The sequence below is a fragment of the Penicillium macrosclerotiorum genome, assembly GCF_028827735.1.
Source record: "Penicillium macrosclerotiorum strain IBT 26536 chromosome Unknown utg000006l_segment0_segment0, whole genome shotgun sequence".
Lineage (NCBI taxonomy): Eukaryota > Fungi > Ascomycota > Eurotiomycetes > Eurotiales > Aspergillaceae > Penicillium > Penicillium macrosclerotiorum.
In genome coordinates this window covers 1039522-1055176 of record NW_026643085.1, presented here as the reverse complement: position 1 = coordinate 1055176, position 15655 = coordinate 1039522, and the positions used below count along the sequence as shown (strand labels likewise).

At 46.3% G+C, this 15655-nt stretch overlaps 8 protein-coding genes across 8 annotated transcripts; 7 read left to right on the top strand and 1 right to left on the bottom strand.

The window, feature by feature from the left end:
• Nucleotides 1-356: 356 nt before the first annotated feature.
• On the top strand, nt 357-1974 carry N7462_005673 (uncharacterized protein; the record flags this gene model as incomplete). Its single annotated transcript, XM_057077391.1, has 2 exons — nt 357-752; nt 814-1974. 2 exons carry the CDS (start codon nt 357-359, stop codon nt 1972-1974), a joined length of 1557 nt encoding a protein of 518 aa, XP_056932971.1.
• A 1767-nt stretch (nt 1975-3741) lies between these two features.
• Nucleotides 3742-5076, top strand: N7462_005672 (fungal specific transcription factor domain-containing protein; the record flags this gene model as incomplete). Its single annotated transcript, XM_057077390.1, has 1 exon — nt 3742-5076. One exon carries the CDS (start codon nt 3742-3744, stop codon nt 5074-5076), a length of 1335 nt encoding a protein of 444 aa, XP_056932970.1.
• A 58-nt stretch (nt 5077-5134) lies between these two features.
• On the bottom strand, nt 5135-5962 carry N7462_005671 (HpcH/HpaI aldolase family protein; the record flags this gene model as incomplete). The annotated part of the gene is made up of 1 exon (XM_057077389.1): nt 5135-5962. One exon carries the CDS (start codon nt 5960-5962, stop codon nt 5135-5137), a length of 828 nt encoding a protein of 275 aa, XP_056932969.1.
• A 1138-nt stretch (nt 5963-7100) lies between these two features.
• N7462_005670 (Amino acid transporter transmembrane) lies at nt 7101-8585 on the top strand (the record flags this gene model as incomplete). Its single annotated transcript, XM_057077388.1, has 1 exon — nt 7101-8585. One exon carries the CDS (start codon nt 7101-7103, stop codon nt 8583-8585), a length of 1485 nt encoding a protein of 494 aa, XP_056932968.1.
• Nucleotides 8586-9632: 1047 nt separating this feature from the next.
• N7462_005669 (Amino acid transporter transmembrane) lies at nt 9633-11045 on the top strand (the record flags this gene model as incomplete). The annotated part of the gene is made up of 2 exons (XM_057077387.1): nt 9633-10766; nt 10818-11045. The coding sequence occupies 2 exons, from the start codon at nt 9633-9635 to the stop codon at nt 11043-11045; spliced, it is 1362 nt and encodes a 453-aa protein (XP_056932967.1).
• Nucleotides 11046-12166: 1121 nt separating this feature from the next.
• On the top strand, nt 12167-12451 carry N7462_005668 (mannose-6-phosphate isomerase class I; the record flags this gene model as incomplete). The annotated part of the gene is made up of 1 exon (XM_057077386.1): nt 12167-12451. The coding sequence occupies one exon, from the start codon at nt 12167-12169 to the stop codon at nt 12449-12451; it is 285 nt and encodes a 94-aa protein (XP_056932966.1).
• Nucleotides 12452-12508: 57 nt separating this feature from the next.
• On the top strand, nt 12509-13492 carry N7462_005667 (Mannose-6-phosphate isomerase; the record flags this gene model as incomplete). Its single annotated transcript, XM_057077385.1, has 1 exon — nt 12509-13492. The coding sequence occupies one exon, from the start codon at nt 12509-12511 to the stop codon at nt 13490-13492; it is 984 nt and encodes a 327-aa protein (XP_056932965.1).
• Nucleotides 13493-14423: 931 nt separating this feature from the next.
• On the top strand, nt 14424-15143 carry N7462_005666 (putative 6-hexanolactone hydrolase; the record flags this gene model as incomplete). The annotated part of the gene is made up of 1 exon (XM_057077384.1): nt 14424-15143. The coding sequence occupies one exon, from the start codon at nt 14424-14426 to the stop codon at nt 15141-15143; it is 720 nt and encodes a 239-aa protein (XP_056932964.1).
• Nucleotides 15144-15655: the final 512 nt, after the last annotated feature.

The window sequence follows — 15655 nt, the reverse complement described above, 5'->3', positions numbered from 1 at the left end:
TCGTATATAGGAAAGCGCAGACTCATCAAAATGATTTGGTCTGTAAGTGCACGCTATATGATATGATGAGCTGTAATCTTTTTTATTATAACTATCGATAGTCTCTTAGTAAATAGGATCCAAGAATTGCATGCTGGCTTCGTACCTTTCACGTATTAGAACCGAGGTGCGAGTGGGCGTCGGCAAATTTCCGATAAGCCAAGACTGTGGAGAAGGGCGGGGAGTGCTCGAACTATTTGTCTCCCTTTCCCCGGGGAAGGTATCCTAAATATAAATAGAAGAAGAAATTTCAAGCTATTTTAATTGAGGGATCAGGTTTTCATTGACATTTCTTTACCTTTCCCCCGAAAAGAAAAATGGCAAACACTCCTTCAATGGCAGAAGACAGTCCGAAACGCGACACGCCCAAGAGCAACAGCAACGATGTATGGGTAGAAGACAGCGAGGGAGGCATTTCCTCTGACGTGATGGCCGTCTACATGTCTTATGACCCAGAATTTCGCAGCACCATTGAAAGACAGCTGCGACGGAAAATCGACTCCAGAATACTTCCTCTGATAGTCGTGATATACCTATTCAATTACCTGGATCGCAACTCTATTACACAGGCTCGGCTATATGGTCTTCAAGAAGATACTGGTATCAAAGGTGCTCAATACCAAACGGCTATTTCTATCTTCTCTGCTGGGTATATTCTCATGCAGTTGCCATCCACTATCCTGATGACTAAACTTCGTCCATCGATTTACCTTGTGAGAAGCCAGCTCTGTTGAATAAGCCGCTCTTCATGCTAATTTAAATACAAAATACAAGCCAACATGTATCATTATCTGGGCTATCGTGAGTGGATGCACATCCGCAGTTCACAACGTACCGGGGCTACTGATGATTCGGCTTGTTCTCGGATTTGTGGAGGCTCCTTTCTTTCCTGGTGCAATCTACTTCCTGAGTTGTTGGTACACCAAGCGCGAGATCGGAGTTCGAATGGCCTTACTCGTCTGTGGCATTCTTCTATCCAATGCGTTTGCTGGGCTTATATCCGCAGGGATTCTATCCGGTATGGATGGGGTTGGCAATCTTGAGTCATGGAGATGGCTCTTCATTCTTGAAGGTTTAGCCACTGTTGTTCTCGGCACCATTGCTCTTTTCGTTCTTCCTGACTTTCCCGGCACAACAAAGTGGCTAAGTCAGGAGGAAAAGATAGTGGCCCAGGCTCGACTGTCTGTCGATGCTGGTAGTGATGCTTTGCTTGATGCCGAGAAGGTTCCTATTTCACGTGGACTAATCTGGGCAGCAAAGGATGTACGAACATGGATTTTCGCCTGCCTTCAGATGAGCACAACCGCATCAATCTCATACTCTCATTTTTTCCCGACCTTGATCCAACAACTTGGATTCAAAGACAACACCATTGTTCTGCTTTTGACGTCTCCCCCATACCTTGTTGCCTTTTTTTGGGCTATTTCTTGGGCTTTCATCGCAGATAGGCGCCAGATTCGATCAGTGCCGGCTTCAATTTCTCAATGTTTGGCTATTGTTGGGACCATTCTGTTGATCGCAGTTGAAGGGCCACTCTGGGCGCGCTATGCCTTCACTTTTCTGGTCTGTTGTGGCACGTTTGGAGTCTATTCTACAACATATGCCTGGCTTTCGTCAACTATTACCCAACCACCCGTGAAGCGAGCTGTTGCCATTGGATTGGCGAATACCTGTGCAAATATCGCCTCTTTATTCGCCAACTATTTCTGGTTAGACAGATATGAGCCAACTTACCGGCAATCTTGGGGTTGTTTATTGGCTTTCCAAGCGTTGGGACTGAGTTGTATTTTGCTTATTCGAATCTTACTTCGTTCATCTAATAAAAAATTTGAAAAGTTGGCAGCGGAAGAAAATGCCACTGACGCCATTTTTGTCTCTCACTTGGAAGAAGATGAAAGAAGGGCCGTTCAAAACGGATTCAGATATGTTGTGTGAGGAGGGTGACATACAATTCGATACCAACGATGGAATTCCAGAAGAAGTAAGCATATTACGTACACAGCTTTAAATACTTATCACATACGAAGTGTTTGCTGTATATTCTTCGACCAAGTATATCCTTTGAAAGAGCTTTGTTGGCCTCGTTGTTGGTCTTCGCATTGGTTTATATCCTCTACTTAACTCAAATTAATACAAATTTTTAGCTTCGGTGTTTTTGTCATTTGAATTAAGCTACCTGAACCTAATGGAGCCTTGGGACTGCATGTTTTGCTTGTATTAATCAACTAGAGGTGGGCGCCCCATACAGTCCCGGCCCCGAGCGGGTAAGTATAGTCACCTGATGCGTTCGGCTGGGGTTCTGATTATATAAGTCGTTCTGCCGCCAGCCACCCGATGTAGTTTCCCCAATCCAATTCTCGGTAACTAGCTGCTCGAATAACTTACGCTCACGGCGTGCAAATGCGACTGAAAATATCCGATATCAATTATTGACCAGTAAATTGTGACTGCTCCACTGGCCACTTCTGATTTCTGCTCAATGAGTAGACGCTGGCGGGAGCAGAGTAATATGCCTGTTGAGATTTCATCCAATGAATTAAACGACGAATCCGCTCAACTCCCTCGTCTCCCAGCGTGTCGCTTTTGCCATTCGAGAAAAACAAAGGTACGCAGGCAGCTTTGTGAAAATATAATCCAATTGACTGATTCGAACAATTAGTGCGATAACGGTCGACCAAAATGTGCAATCTGTGTAAAACACGAAGAGGAGTGCTTGACCTTGGAAGTTGATGAACATGCATCATTCAGCAGACAGTATTTATCTCCGAACATACAAATCAACCCAGGGTTAATCGCTAATATCTGGCTAGATATATAGGAAATCTAGAGCAAGAGATAAAATCCCTGGAAAGACAGCTAGCGGGAGTGCCCGACGATTCAACAGATCGTTCCCCCCAAAGTTGTCAAGATAATCAAAATTTACAAAGCCATGGACTCCATTCTTCCCACCTTGATGATACATGCCGTGACACGAGACAGTCACCTAATTTCATCGAAGGTGGCGGAATCAGGTAAGCCAAGCAATGTTCTTTGAAGGAAAAAAGACAATTGAGAACTTCTATCTAGTTTCATCCGTCATCTTGTTGCAGATGCGGGATGGCACGCACATGATCCAACCTTATTGCAAAGCTTGACCCGGATCTCCGGTCTGGCTGAGGCAGGTATCAAGCCTAATCAACTTCCTTCTGCCGAAGAAGCAAGAAGTATGTTTGATAAATAGTATGTCGCTCTATGATTAAATAATTATCCATAAAAAACAAGAAAGAAAGCATGGACTCATTATCCTAGTCTCAGTGGATCGCATGTGCAAAACCCTTTCCTTCTTCGACGGGAGGTAGAATGCATATATCAGAGGATTTACCCACCCATGACAGAGGGGAGCACAGAGGAGAATGCTCAAGAATCTACGAATCACAATCTTTTTCGCGCATTTATGGTCCTTGCAATTGGCTCGATCCTGCCATACCGCAATGGATTGATATCGCATCACCCATACGGCTATTATCTTTCGGCAATGAATCACCTCGATGATGATATTCTCTCGAGAGGAATCAAGTCAATCCAAGATTTACTTCTTGTTGGAAGATTTGCCATCTATCATTATATTGGTATGATGACACGAAATTTCTTGATTTGATATTCCTGGAATCTGACAAATCCTCTATCATAGGAACATCTATTTGGGAAATAATTCGTTTATGCATGCGTCTATGTATTGAACAAGGCCTGCATAAGCATCCTCCTCCAAGTTCTGGTACTACTTTGATAAATGAGCAACTCGAACGCAGGGTATTTTGGGAATGTTATATGATCGATCGATACAGCTCAATCACTCTGGATCGACCGTGCGCAATTGCAGAACGATATATTGAAATCGGATTTCCAGCAGACGCCAACGACGAAGAACTACTAGCTGCAGACACCTCTGGATCATTTACAGACTTAGACTCCTTTTGCGCTGCCTCATCGACTGCTCCTTCGTCTACCCTAGCTAATACAGAGATGTCTGTTTTCTTTGCCTGTCTGCGCCTACGACAAATAACGTCACGCATCCATTCAAAATTTTGTGCCCAGGACAGATCTCGTACTGCACGAAATAATACATTGGTTCAAGGCATTGTTTATGAAGAGCTTGATGAGCTGCTCTCTGCACTACAACAGTGGCGTCAGTCCACTCCTGTATTCCATACACCCCAAACCTTATATGAGACCCAGGAATGGTATGATCTCCTTTATTTCAGAGAAAGGCTGCAATTGATCAGGAAGGCTATTGATATTGTTCCAAAGTGGAATAGCATCCCACCAAGAGAACTGTTATCATTATGTTCCGAAAGTGCAGTCGGAGCTATCAGTGCCTTTTGGCAGCTTTTTGAAAGCAGGAAGATCACATTCACGCGAAGCTACTTTCAAATGCTCTTTACAGCCGGCCTGTCTGTTATGTACTGCATGTCTGCTGTGAAGGATATTGATTCAGAATCCATCAGAGCTGGCATAGATGCTGTCACAAAATGCGAGGAAATACTCAAAAAGATGGGTGTGAACTTGCCTGATGCAAAAAGATATATTGCTGTTTATGAGTCGTTGAGTGAGTATGTCATTCGAAAATGCAGTCGCAATTCGCGCGAGGAGGTTCAGTACCGACCACAAGAATGGTTCCCGTCAAACCCCCATGAACAAACAATCCCAAGCATCTCCACCATGACTACAAATGAACGACACGCACCATCGAATCTTCCTGAAATATTGGTGGAATCAGCCCCATTCATTCGCCATTATGGCCTGGCGTCCACTGGAACACATGGTACATCTGAGAACATGTCATCCAGTGACAATTGTACGAACGTACAGCTCATGACTGGAGCATATTCTTCTATTTACCCGGATGCACCTTTATCAGAAGGCTCAGTCCTAACATGTGATATTTTCGCTGATGATGCTTTGTGGAGCATGGAAGCTGGCTTAAATGAGTATGCATATGGCGATCCGCCCGCAATCCTATATTTAAACGATGCTTTTGATCCACAAAGTTTTGTATGATCAGAACTTTGGTGTACATTATCAAAGAAATATGTTACAAACGAGTGTAAGAACATCTTTATCTTTGCTCTAACCTTTCACTTATCTCATTGTAATTTTGCACAATCCTTTTCATCCCATTTTGCAGAATGGCCACATCTGCACCACTTAGAGACCAAGTTGCACCCATAAAGAACCACTTCTCTAGAAGATCTAGTCGTCCTCCAATTCCTCCGATTCCAACTGGCTTTCCAGAGTCGTTTGCAGCCTTGATGATCCTCGTGACTGATTCCAGATAGCGTGGATTATCGTACTTTCCGGGGATACCCAGATCTGCGCATAGGTCATTCGAGCCAACGAGAACTCCATCCACACCATCCACGGCAAAAATCTCTTCTGCGAGTTCCACGGCACAGGGAGTTTCAATCATGGGAATCAGCATTGTCTGCTCATTGAGCACCGCATTTTGCTGAAGGGTGGGCACATGCTGAAAGTTAAAAATGGGCAGCGTGTTTGTACAGCCACGAGCACCAAGAGGCGCATACTTGGCATGGTGAACAATGTCACGTACTTCCTGCACAGTCTCAATATGGGGGATCACCACAGCGGCAGCGCCAGCATCCAGAATACGGCTGATATGCCAATGCGACTTGGACGGAGATCGAACAACAGGGGAAATTCCGGCAAAATTGCAAGCCAGGATCAGCTGAGAAACAGTGCGCATATCCAGGGAGGAATGCTCCATGTCGATGAAAACGCCGTGGAAACCGGCCATTTTGGCCATCATAGCAATTTCATTGCCGACAACGAACTTGATGGATAGCAATGGTGTGATATCCCCATTCAGAATCCGAGTTCGGAAGGGATTTGAGATAGCAAAGGAGCGTTCTTCTTCGATTGATCCCATGGTGAATGGTGCGGTAGGATTTGTTAAAAAATGATAAGTCCAAAGATTTCAGAATTTGAGTCATTTCGCCAATAATCCAAAAGCCACCCTATCTGCGCATCGAGGGCCCTATTTATTAGGATTGGTAAACGACTACAGCTACCGACGGAGAATTTCCGTCGCGGACGGGCTCCGTCCGATACGCCCTACGTCCACGTGCGTGCCAACCGCAGCGTTTGACTCCATTTTTCTTGCAAAGGGCCTCAACTCTAGCCAATTCGATGCTGCATGGAGCAATGCGCTGCGTCATGCTGCTAGACCCAGCGTAGACTCAGATGGCGAGCCATCATCGGCGGTAGGTAGGCATCAGGGTGCGCGCAAGAAGAGATTTATTGTTTCGTTCTCTTCAGTCATGGCAAAATTACGGTTTCATATGTACTTAAAAACATTAGGTTAACTAGTTGACTAACATCGTTAACTGACAACTCTGAGAATGCTGAAAATAAATAGCCACGCCTATGAGCCGTGTTCTGTCAGCTCAGGGCTCTCTGGAATAGACGCCAGATTTACCAGGCTACTAACAGCCAGGCAAAGACGCTAAGGCGGATTTATACCCATTTAGAAGTATAAGATATATGTAACAATATCGAAAGAAAATTAAATACCATTCCATCAGTAGCAACGAAAATACTTTATGTGTTGAGCTTTTACATGGGAGACTTACCTCCCGGTAATAGTAAGGACGATTGCTTTTCATGGGCGAGGGTGTACAAAAGAGAAAAACAAGGGATGGGAGATAGTATCGGGACTCATATTTTTCAAAGCTATCGAAAAAGATCACATAAATTCAACAATGATCGAAAATTTTTGAAATTGTTGATGACCGTCAGCGAGGACCGGCGCAAGGAGTTCTGTCTTATAAAAAACGATAACTATCTACACCCAGAAGAAATAAAGACAGGAATATGTATAAGTATTATACACCATATATTCAAATGTGAGTATTCCATCGATCAAAAGTTCCAATCGTCGAATGGCGAAACCCGATGATAATGGGCCGCGCCTTTTAAAGGGTTTTTATCAAGTGGGGCGGGTTGTAGTCATTCGCTTCAATCTCTTTCTCTGTCAGAACTTCACCATTCGGCACCCCTGTTCGATCATGGCGCTCGATAATGCGCCCACCCCTAACAGGGAAACAAAAGATACAGAAAAATACAAGGATGAAAATAAAAATTCTGCACCGCACTTAGAGGAAGGGAATGCGATGGAGAAGGCGAATGAGCGCCAGAAAAATCTCTACGAAGAGCGCATTGCCGATTTCCATCGCCTCGGCTGGAAACGCCTCACCATTCTTCTAATTGTGGAAGCAGTTGCATTGGGCAGTCTTTCAATCCCTTCGGCGTTTGCTTCACTTGGCATGGTCGCCGGTGTGATATGCTCCGTTGGCCTCGGTATCATCGCCATTTACACCAGTTACATCATTGGTGAGGTCAAGCTAGCATATCCTCATATTTCAAACTATGCCGACGCAGGCCGATTGATTGGAGATCGGTATGGATGCGGTAGACTGATTTATGCAATCATCAGCACCATGATTATTCTACAATTGATCTTCCTTGTTGGGTCTCACTGCTTAACCGGAACAATTGCTTTCATGGCAATCACCAAAAGTGACATCTGTTCGGTTGTTTTCGGAGTCGTGTCTGCGATAATTCTTCTGCTTCTTGCGATACCGCCGACTTTCGCTGATATAGCCATTCTCGGCTATATTGACTTTGCATCCATTCTCCTAGCTATCGGTATTACAATGATTGGATCGGGCCGAGATGCTGCAACTTCACCCGGTGGACTTGCCGGGGTCAATTGGTCTGCTTGGCCAAAGGAAAATCTAACTTTTGCCGAAGCTTTCGTCGCCTTATCAAATATCATCTTTGCATACAGCTTCGCAATGGTTCAGTTCTCGTTCATGGATGAAATGCACACTCCCGCCGACTACAAGAAATCGATATTGGCTCTAGGTGTGGCAGAGATTGTGATATACACTCTGACCGGTGCTTTAATATATGCTTTTGTGGGGCAAGACGTCGCAAGCCCAGCACTTTCTTCTCTCGGAAATGTGTTGTCTCGTGTTGCATTCGGAATTGCGTTGCCAGTCATCTTTATCAGTGGCTCAATCAATATTGTCATTTTTGGTCGCCAAGTCCATGGCACTATTTTTGCCAACTCGCCGATCCGCCTTGTCGCTTCTCGAGCCGGTTGGCTCACATGGTTGGCTACTATATCTGTGGGCACTGTGATTGCCTTTGTGATTGCCGAAGTCATTCCATTTTTCAATGACTTGCTCTCCATTTCGTCTGCTCTATTTATTTCGGGATTCACTTATTACTTCCCTGCAATCATGTGGTTTCTACTGCTTCGGAAAAAAGGTGAATCTCGGTGGAGCCTGGCTCAGATCATTCTCAACATAGCTATATTTTTGATGGGACTAGTGATATTGGCTGGGGGGATCTATTCCAGTGTCAACGACATTGTAAGAGTCACTGTTCATAATTTCTGGAATTCTTTACTGATCAGGATCGAACAGATTACAAAATACAACACTGGTTCTATTCGATCGCCATTTACATGTGCCACCCCGTCTTAGAATGGTTGAGTTGTGTGACCAAAGAGGAAAGCAAATTTTTGGATCACAATATTACATCGCACTGGCCCATATAGAACTTAGACATACTTTGAAATCAGTGTTGATGCCTAAATAAATACCTTTCGACCAAATTCAAGAACACGCCATTTTTTTAAATTATATCTCTTATGTTCTACGCTATATTTTAGGTTGGTGTCATTGTGGTTACGCCAAAAAAAAGACGAATATGCCCCCAGAAAACATTTGTAAATGAGACACTGGCGTCAATAGCAGGCAGTGGCAGGATATTCATACCGCGCATGCAAGGCTCTCTACACGTGCCGGTCGAATACTACCTTTGCCACAGGACGCCGGAGGATTACCGTGAAGGAATCCTTTGGTGAGTACAGCTGGTGCTGAATATTTTTTCTAAAGCCGTCCATTCTATGGTAGAAATGTGCCAAGTAGCAAGTTATAGGAGGTGGATTTTTGCGGCACTTTCTCGTCATACCCTCGCCTGTAGTTAGTTAAATCGGGTGGCTGAACTAATCCAAGGCTAACCAGACTAGTCCCTGCATAAAGATCGTCCGTCATAAGCTATCCGCTATGTGAGGAATTCTACCAAGAATGGGAATTCCGGCTGCCATAGTAGTCAGTAAGCGTGAAAACCACTTTTAGCCACGCCGGCATCGGCGCAGAACTTTTTTCTCCCTACGGTTTCCCCAGTTTTTCAAGACTTTCAAACTCGGTCGCAGAGCCTTTTTCGAAGGTATCTGTTACGTTTCAGCGCCGTGATTGGCTTCATCGTGCCGATGGCCGGTCGGGACCCACTCTAAGCCGATCCGTTTTAGATGGCCGAGATGGCCTTACGACGAGGAAGTTTTGAGGCAAAAGATAATTTACTTTTTTTTTTTTTGCTTCATCTTTTGCATCAGCTACCACTCGCACCTTATTGCTTTCTTCTTGTGGGCTGAGTCTTGGTTCTTGCATATCCTAGCCAATAGCCCTTTCGGCCACTATCCACGACCGACTTGCGATTTGACATAACATCGAAAAACGCGTTGGAAAATGAGTCCATCTACGCAGGCCTCAGGTATACCAAAGGAAATGGAGTTTGACCAAGTCAATTTTGAAGTCGATGAAAAACAAGGCATCATTCCGCCATACGAACAAGATGCCTTTGGCAATGAAGATTCTGCAGAAGTTAAATACAAAGTCTTGAAGTGGTGGCAATGCGGTCTGCTCATGGTTGCAGAAACAGTATCTTTGGGTGTTCTTTCTCTCCCTGCTGCTGTTGCAACGATGGGTCTTGTTCCCTCTATCATTGTTCTGCTTGGCTTGGGAGTGATTACAACCTACACAGGATACATCATGGGCCAAATGAAGTTGAGATTTCCTCAAATTACCACCATGGCCGACGCTGGTGAAGTGATTGCAGGCAAGTTCGGCCGCGAATTTGTTGGTGCTTGCTGGATCATCTTCTTCATTTTCATCATGGCCAGTCACCTCTTGACTTTTACCGTCGCAATGAACACCATTACGGATCATGGAACGTGCACAATTGTGTTCGGAATTGTTGGAATGGTTATCTCATTCGTCTGCTCTCTCCCACGAACCCTTGAAAAAATGTCCTGGTTGTCTCTCGTCTCATTTTTCAGCATTTTGACGGCTGTACTCATCACTATGATTGCCCTGGGTATTGAGAAACCTGGCTCTGGTGTGGTCGCTATCGCAAACACCAACCTCTACCACGGGTTTACCGCAGTGACCAATATTGTCTTTGCTTTCTGCAGTCACGGTGCTTTCTTCGGTCTGATGGCTGAGCTCCGCAACCCACGCGACTTCACCAAGTCTCTTTGCTTGCTTCAGGGAATCGACGTCTCTCTCTACTTGGTTGCGGCTGTTGTGATTTACCGGTATGCTGGAGATGATGTAACCTCACCGGCCTTGGGTTCTGCTTCGCCTATTGTCTCCAAAATTGCTTATGGTATCGCTCTGCCAACAATTGTCATTGCTGGCGTCATCAATGGCCATGTCGCTTTTAAATACGTCTATGTGCGTATCTTCCGTGGGACAGACCGTATGCACAAGCGCGATTTCATTGCCATCAGCTCTTGGGTTGGTATTGCCCTTGCCATGTGGATTCTTGCATGGATCATTGCTTCTGCTATCCCGGTCTTCAGCAACCTGTTGAGTTTAATTGTATGTTGGCCCCACGCATAGAATTGAGACGGAACACTGACTTTACTCTAGACTGCTCTCTTCGCTAGCTGGTTCTCCTTTGGCTTTCCCTCCATTCTCTGGTTTTTCATGAACAAAGGCGTATATTTCTCGTCACCCCGGAAAATTACGCTGACGATTGTCAACTTCATTATCATTTGCATTGCGTTCGCCCTTTGTGGAATGGGTCTTTGGGTGTCTGGAAAAGCCATCCATGATAACCCGAGCAGCGCGAGCTTTTCTTGTGCGAATAATGCTTGAGGGTTTTTACTACTATTGCTTTCTTTTTCCAAAAACAAGGCGTCATGGTTTACATTAGGATATTTGCATTGGCATCTGCTGTTTTCGATCTAATTTCATCTCCGAAGTTAGATCGGATCGGTTTCTCGGATAGCGTTGTTTGCTGAGTTTATTCTTGCACTTTAAGATTACATGGATACATCATAGTCACAATAATGTTCAAAATGCATTTTATATACCACACTGTCCTTCTGTTTACTTCACTTCCTTACTTGCACTGACAAATTCTACCTTGTTGACTAGACACCTTAGGCCAAAGGTCACATGATATCCACTGATGACTAACCCTTTGAGCATGATTGGAAATGGATGGTTGCAAGTTCGGCCAAAGTATATATTAGATATGCTTTAGTTAATTTTACGGTGAATGAGAAAGGAAGACATGGGATTGGTTATCAGGCTTTTTACCCAACCATTTTACCAATTGCAACACTTGCCTCTCATTCGTATTTGTAGAATCACTCATTGTTCCTGAGCCGGGTTAAGGTTACTGACTGTGGAGGTACCCCTTTCGTAATGACGTTTGCGGAAGTCCGCCGGAGACACCCTGTTTAGGAAGGTTGAAATGGGCCTGCCCTGTTTGTTTTAATTTTGAGAAAATGATCGTTATAATAAAAAGAAAGCCCAAGCTTGACCAGTCTTGTTGTGCTTGTGCACTGTCCTCGTTTGACCCCTGGACCCTTGATTGAATTGCCCTCACCGAGAGTCTTGGCGCGGATATTCTGCGTAATAGAAAACCCCAGAGCGCTCTTCCATCTTCCCAGCAACAAAACCCTTCACAATGCAGATTCCACTGCTTCGGCTTCAATGCGGTGAGTCATGGAGAACCTTACATGGGCGGATCTGGCTCTGACTGTTTCTTCCAGGCGTTAACAGCTATGACTGGGGTAGGTCGCAATTAACGCTAACTTCCAATGCCCCGCACTGAACTCCGTCATAGGCAAAGTCGGCCAAGAGTCGGCAGCTGCCCGGTATGCGGCCACCACCGCGGCCCCGGGGTTTGCGGTCGAGGCTGAGAAGCCCTATGCAGAGGTGAGCAATGTGCACTGCTAGTCGGAGATATGATGCATGTTGGCTGACCAATGCCGCAGCTGTGGATGGGCACTCACCCTTCGCTTCCTTCAAAAGACCTCGAGACCCAGAGAACCCTCCTCGACCTCGTCCAAGACAATCAGGCGCTCCTATCCACGGAGATCAGTGAACGCTATGGTGGCCGTCTTCCTTTCCTCTTCAAGGTGCTGTCGATTCGCAAGGCGCTTAGCATCCAAGCGCACCCCAACAAAAAGCTCGCCGAGCAGCTTCACGCTCGTGACGCGCGAAACTATCCTGGTGCGTACTTCCATACAGAATTAATCAGCGCTCTTTGATTGAAATGCGAGGCTTATTCCATATGTCGATTCCCAGATGACAACCACAAGCCCGAGATGACCATTGCCATTACACCTTTCGAAGGCCTCTGCGGCTTTCGCCCCTTGGCCGAAATCACCCACTTCCTCCAGGCCGTTGAACCTCTCCGCAAGCTTATTGGGTCTCAGGCTGCAAGCGCTTTTGAACAAATTGTCAATGGGAATGAGGACTCGGAGGACGAGGCTGTCATTCAGCGAAACAAGGATGCCCTGCGCTCTGTTTTTACATCTCTGATGGAGACTTCCCACGAAAGCGTTCAAACCGCATCCAATGAGCTGGTGGCGCTTGCGGAGAATTCGCCTGCCAGCTTCGGTACTCTGCCTGGAGATGTTGCAACTAACCCCGCGGACCCCGTGGAGTTGGCTGCCATCATCCGTCGGCTGAACGACCAGTTCCCCCACGATATTGGCCTTTTTGTCTTCTTCTTCCTGAACTTCATCAAGCTGTCTCCTGGCGAGGCCATGTTTCTGAAGGCGGATGATATTCACGCCTACGTCTCCGGCGACATTATTGAGTGCATGGCGTCATCTGATAATGTCGTGCGTGCTGGGTTCACTCCGAAGTTCAAGGACGTGGATACTCTGACCCAGATGTTGACCTACTCCTACGCCCCCATTGAGGAGCAGAAGCTACAGCCCGTGGACTACCCCTATGTCATCCATAATGCGACAGCTTACTCCAGTGCCTCCTCTTCACTCCTATATGACCCTCCCATTGAGGAGTTCAGTGTGGTCAAGACCGATCTGAACCGGACAGGTGCTAAGGCAACCTTCGATCCGCTTTCGGGCCCCAGTATCCTAATTTGTACCCGAGGCCAGGGCCGTATCACTGTCGGTCACAAAACCGAGGAAGTCAAGGAAGGTTATGTCTTCTTTGTTGGCGCTACTGCCGAGTGTGTCATCGAGAACACTGGAAGTGGAGAGGGTGATGAGGATGTGTTCACCACATTCAAGGCTTTTTGTGAGCTGACTGGTAAGGAGGACATGGTTAATGGACATTAGGTCTCGCATTTCTAATTTGAAGATGTTTTGATTAGAGCCTGCCAAGCCTAGTGCGAACTTATAACGTGACTAGGCTGTCAGCAATGTCCTTCCCGACCAGTGGGCCGATGAGATGCTGTTTGGTAGCTATACATAATTCCTGCATCCATAACAATGATAGGAGCCGTCGTTCCATGCATTTTAAGTGGCTACTTGTGTAGTCTTTTTCTTCTTCTCGCCCTGTAGGAACGCCTCGCTTGTCTATTCCAAATTATTGCATAAGCAGCATGCAGACAAACAATTGTAGTGCATCTGTACGGCTACCCTCGCCAATCACCCCTCAACGGCATCTGCAGATGACCCCACGGGGATGAACCGAGGCTAAGGGAGAGATGGAGATCCCAGCATTCAAAAGTTTGAAAGAAGAGCGGGGAAACCACGAGCCGTGGGGAAATAAAGACGGCTAGGGAAAGCGCTAGCCAGTCTCTTTACCTCTATTCCTTTTTTTCTCCCTTGTCTCTACACGACTCGCTCCATGATGGCTAACTCGAGAAAAGTCGTCGTTCCGGAACTGAGTTTCTGGGAGAAGGCCGACCTGTCTTTCCTCCAAACCTCGGTCATTGTCAGCGCCCTATACGCCGCTATCACGGGCCTGTTTCGTGGTCAGCGCAGTCCAAAGAAATACAAACACCATGTCCTTGGCGCAGCAATTCGGACTATGGTCAATAGTGTGACCATCCGCCAGAAACAGTACGTATTTACGCATTTCCCTGGCCAAATTATGCAAAAAAGGTTAAGCAACACACCAGATACCTGGATCCAACGACACCACAGACCTATGAAGCTGTGATGCAGAAACGAGGACTCCAACCGGAGACAGTAGCCCTACCCCATGACACCGAGGGATACTGGCTCGGTAACAAGAATGCAAAGAATGTGATTGTTTACTATCATGGTGCGCATCACTTTCGTCCCCCAGAACTTCGCGAATTCCGATGTACGCCGGTATAGCAGAATTCGCACACCAGCAGGAAGCCATTCCAGGAAAGCTAATCTCGCACTCTGCAAAACAGGAGGCGGCTTCGCTATGGCTGCTGGTCCCTCTCACTTCGACTTCTGGTTGGATTTGCTGCAGGTCGTCAACAGCAACGGCCACGATATCGCCGTGTTCTTCCCACGCTACACGCTCACCCCACACGCCGTCTATCCGATCCAGCTGCAGCAAGCTGTCGGCGCGCTGCGCTACATCCTGACAGAGACAGACCGGGCCCCAGCGAACGTGATTGTTGGCGGCGACTCGGCCGGCGGCAATCTGGCAATGGCTGTGCTGCTGCATCTGTCACATCCGCACCCGGAAATCGAGCCGGTGGCCTTGTCTGGGCCGCTGGCGGGCGTATTCGGGTTCGCACCGTGGATTAATTTCAGTCATGACTGGTCATCTTTTAAGGATAATGCATACAAGGATGTCGTCACAGAACGCTGTTTAAGGAGGTGGTCATCGGCTTATCTAGATGGTCGACCGGGAGATAGCTGGAGCGAGCCAGAAAAAGCACCAGTAGAGTGGTGGAAAGACTCGAAGACCGAGCAAATCTTGTTGCTGGCGGGTGGAGATGAGATGCTGTTAGGGCCGATTGAGTTCTTCGCAAAGAAAGTGAAGGTATGCAGGTCTTAGTCTTCTCACCCTGGTATGCCGTAAATGGACGGCTCTGACGAGATTTCTAGTCTGCCTTTCCGAACACGTCGTTTGTCGTTGGTAGTGACGAATCTCATGATGCACATTTATATGTGGAGGCGGGTTCGAAACAGGGAACGCAAACAGGGAATGAACTTCGACAATGGGTTTCATCACGTCTCTAAATCCTTCTAATCCCGAAATTGGCGTCGCTTTGAACTGAGAAGTATATGTATTTGTCGATTAGCATTTGTTTTAATGCAATGAATCGGTTGAGATAATTCAACGTACCCACAGCATCGATATTCGTAGATTTGAAATCGGGGTGCAAACTGCGAAAATAATGAGTCCTGAAACTGGCAACCTCGATCCTCCGTATATGCACCCCACTATCTGTACTCAAGTTACTGTAGAAAAGAATTTCTCGAGTGAAAAGAATTGTCTTGAGACCCTCTATAAAGAGTCTATTCGATGTTCCTTCTTGTCTTGTTTTGCGCATTGGAATGATATGG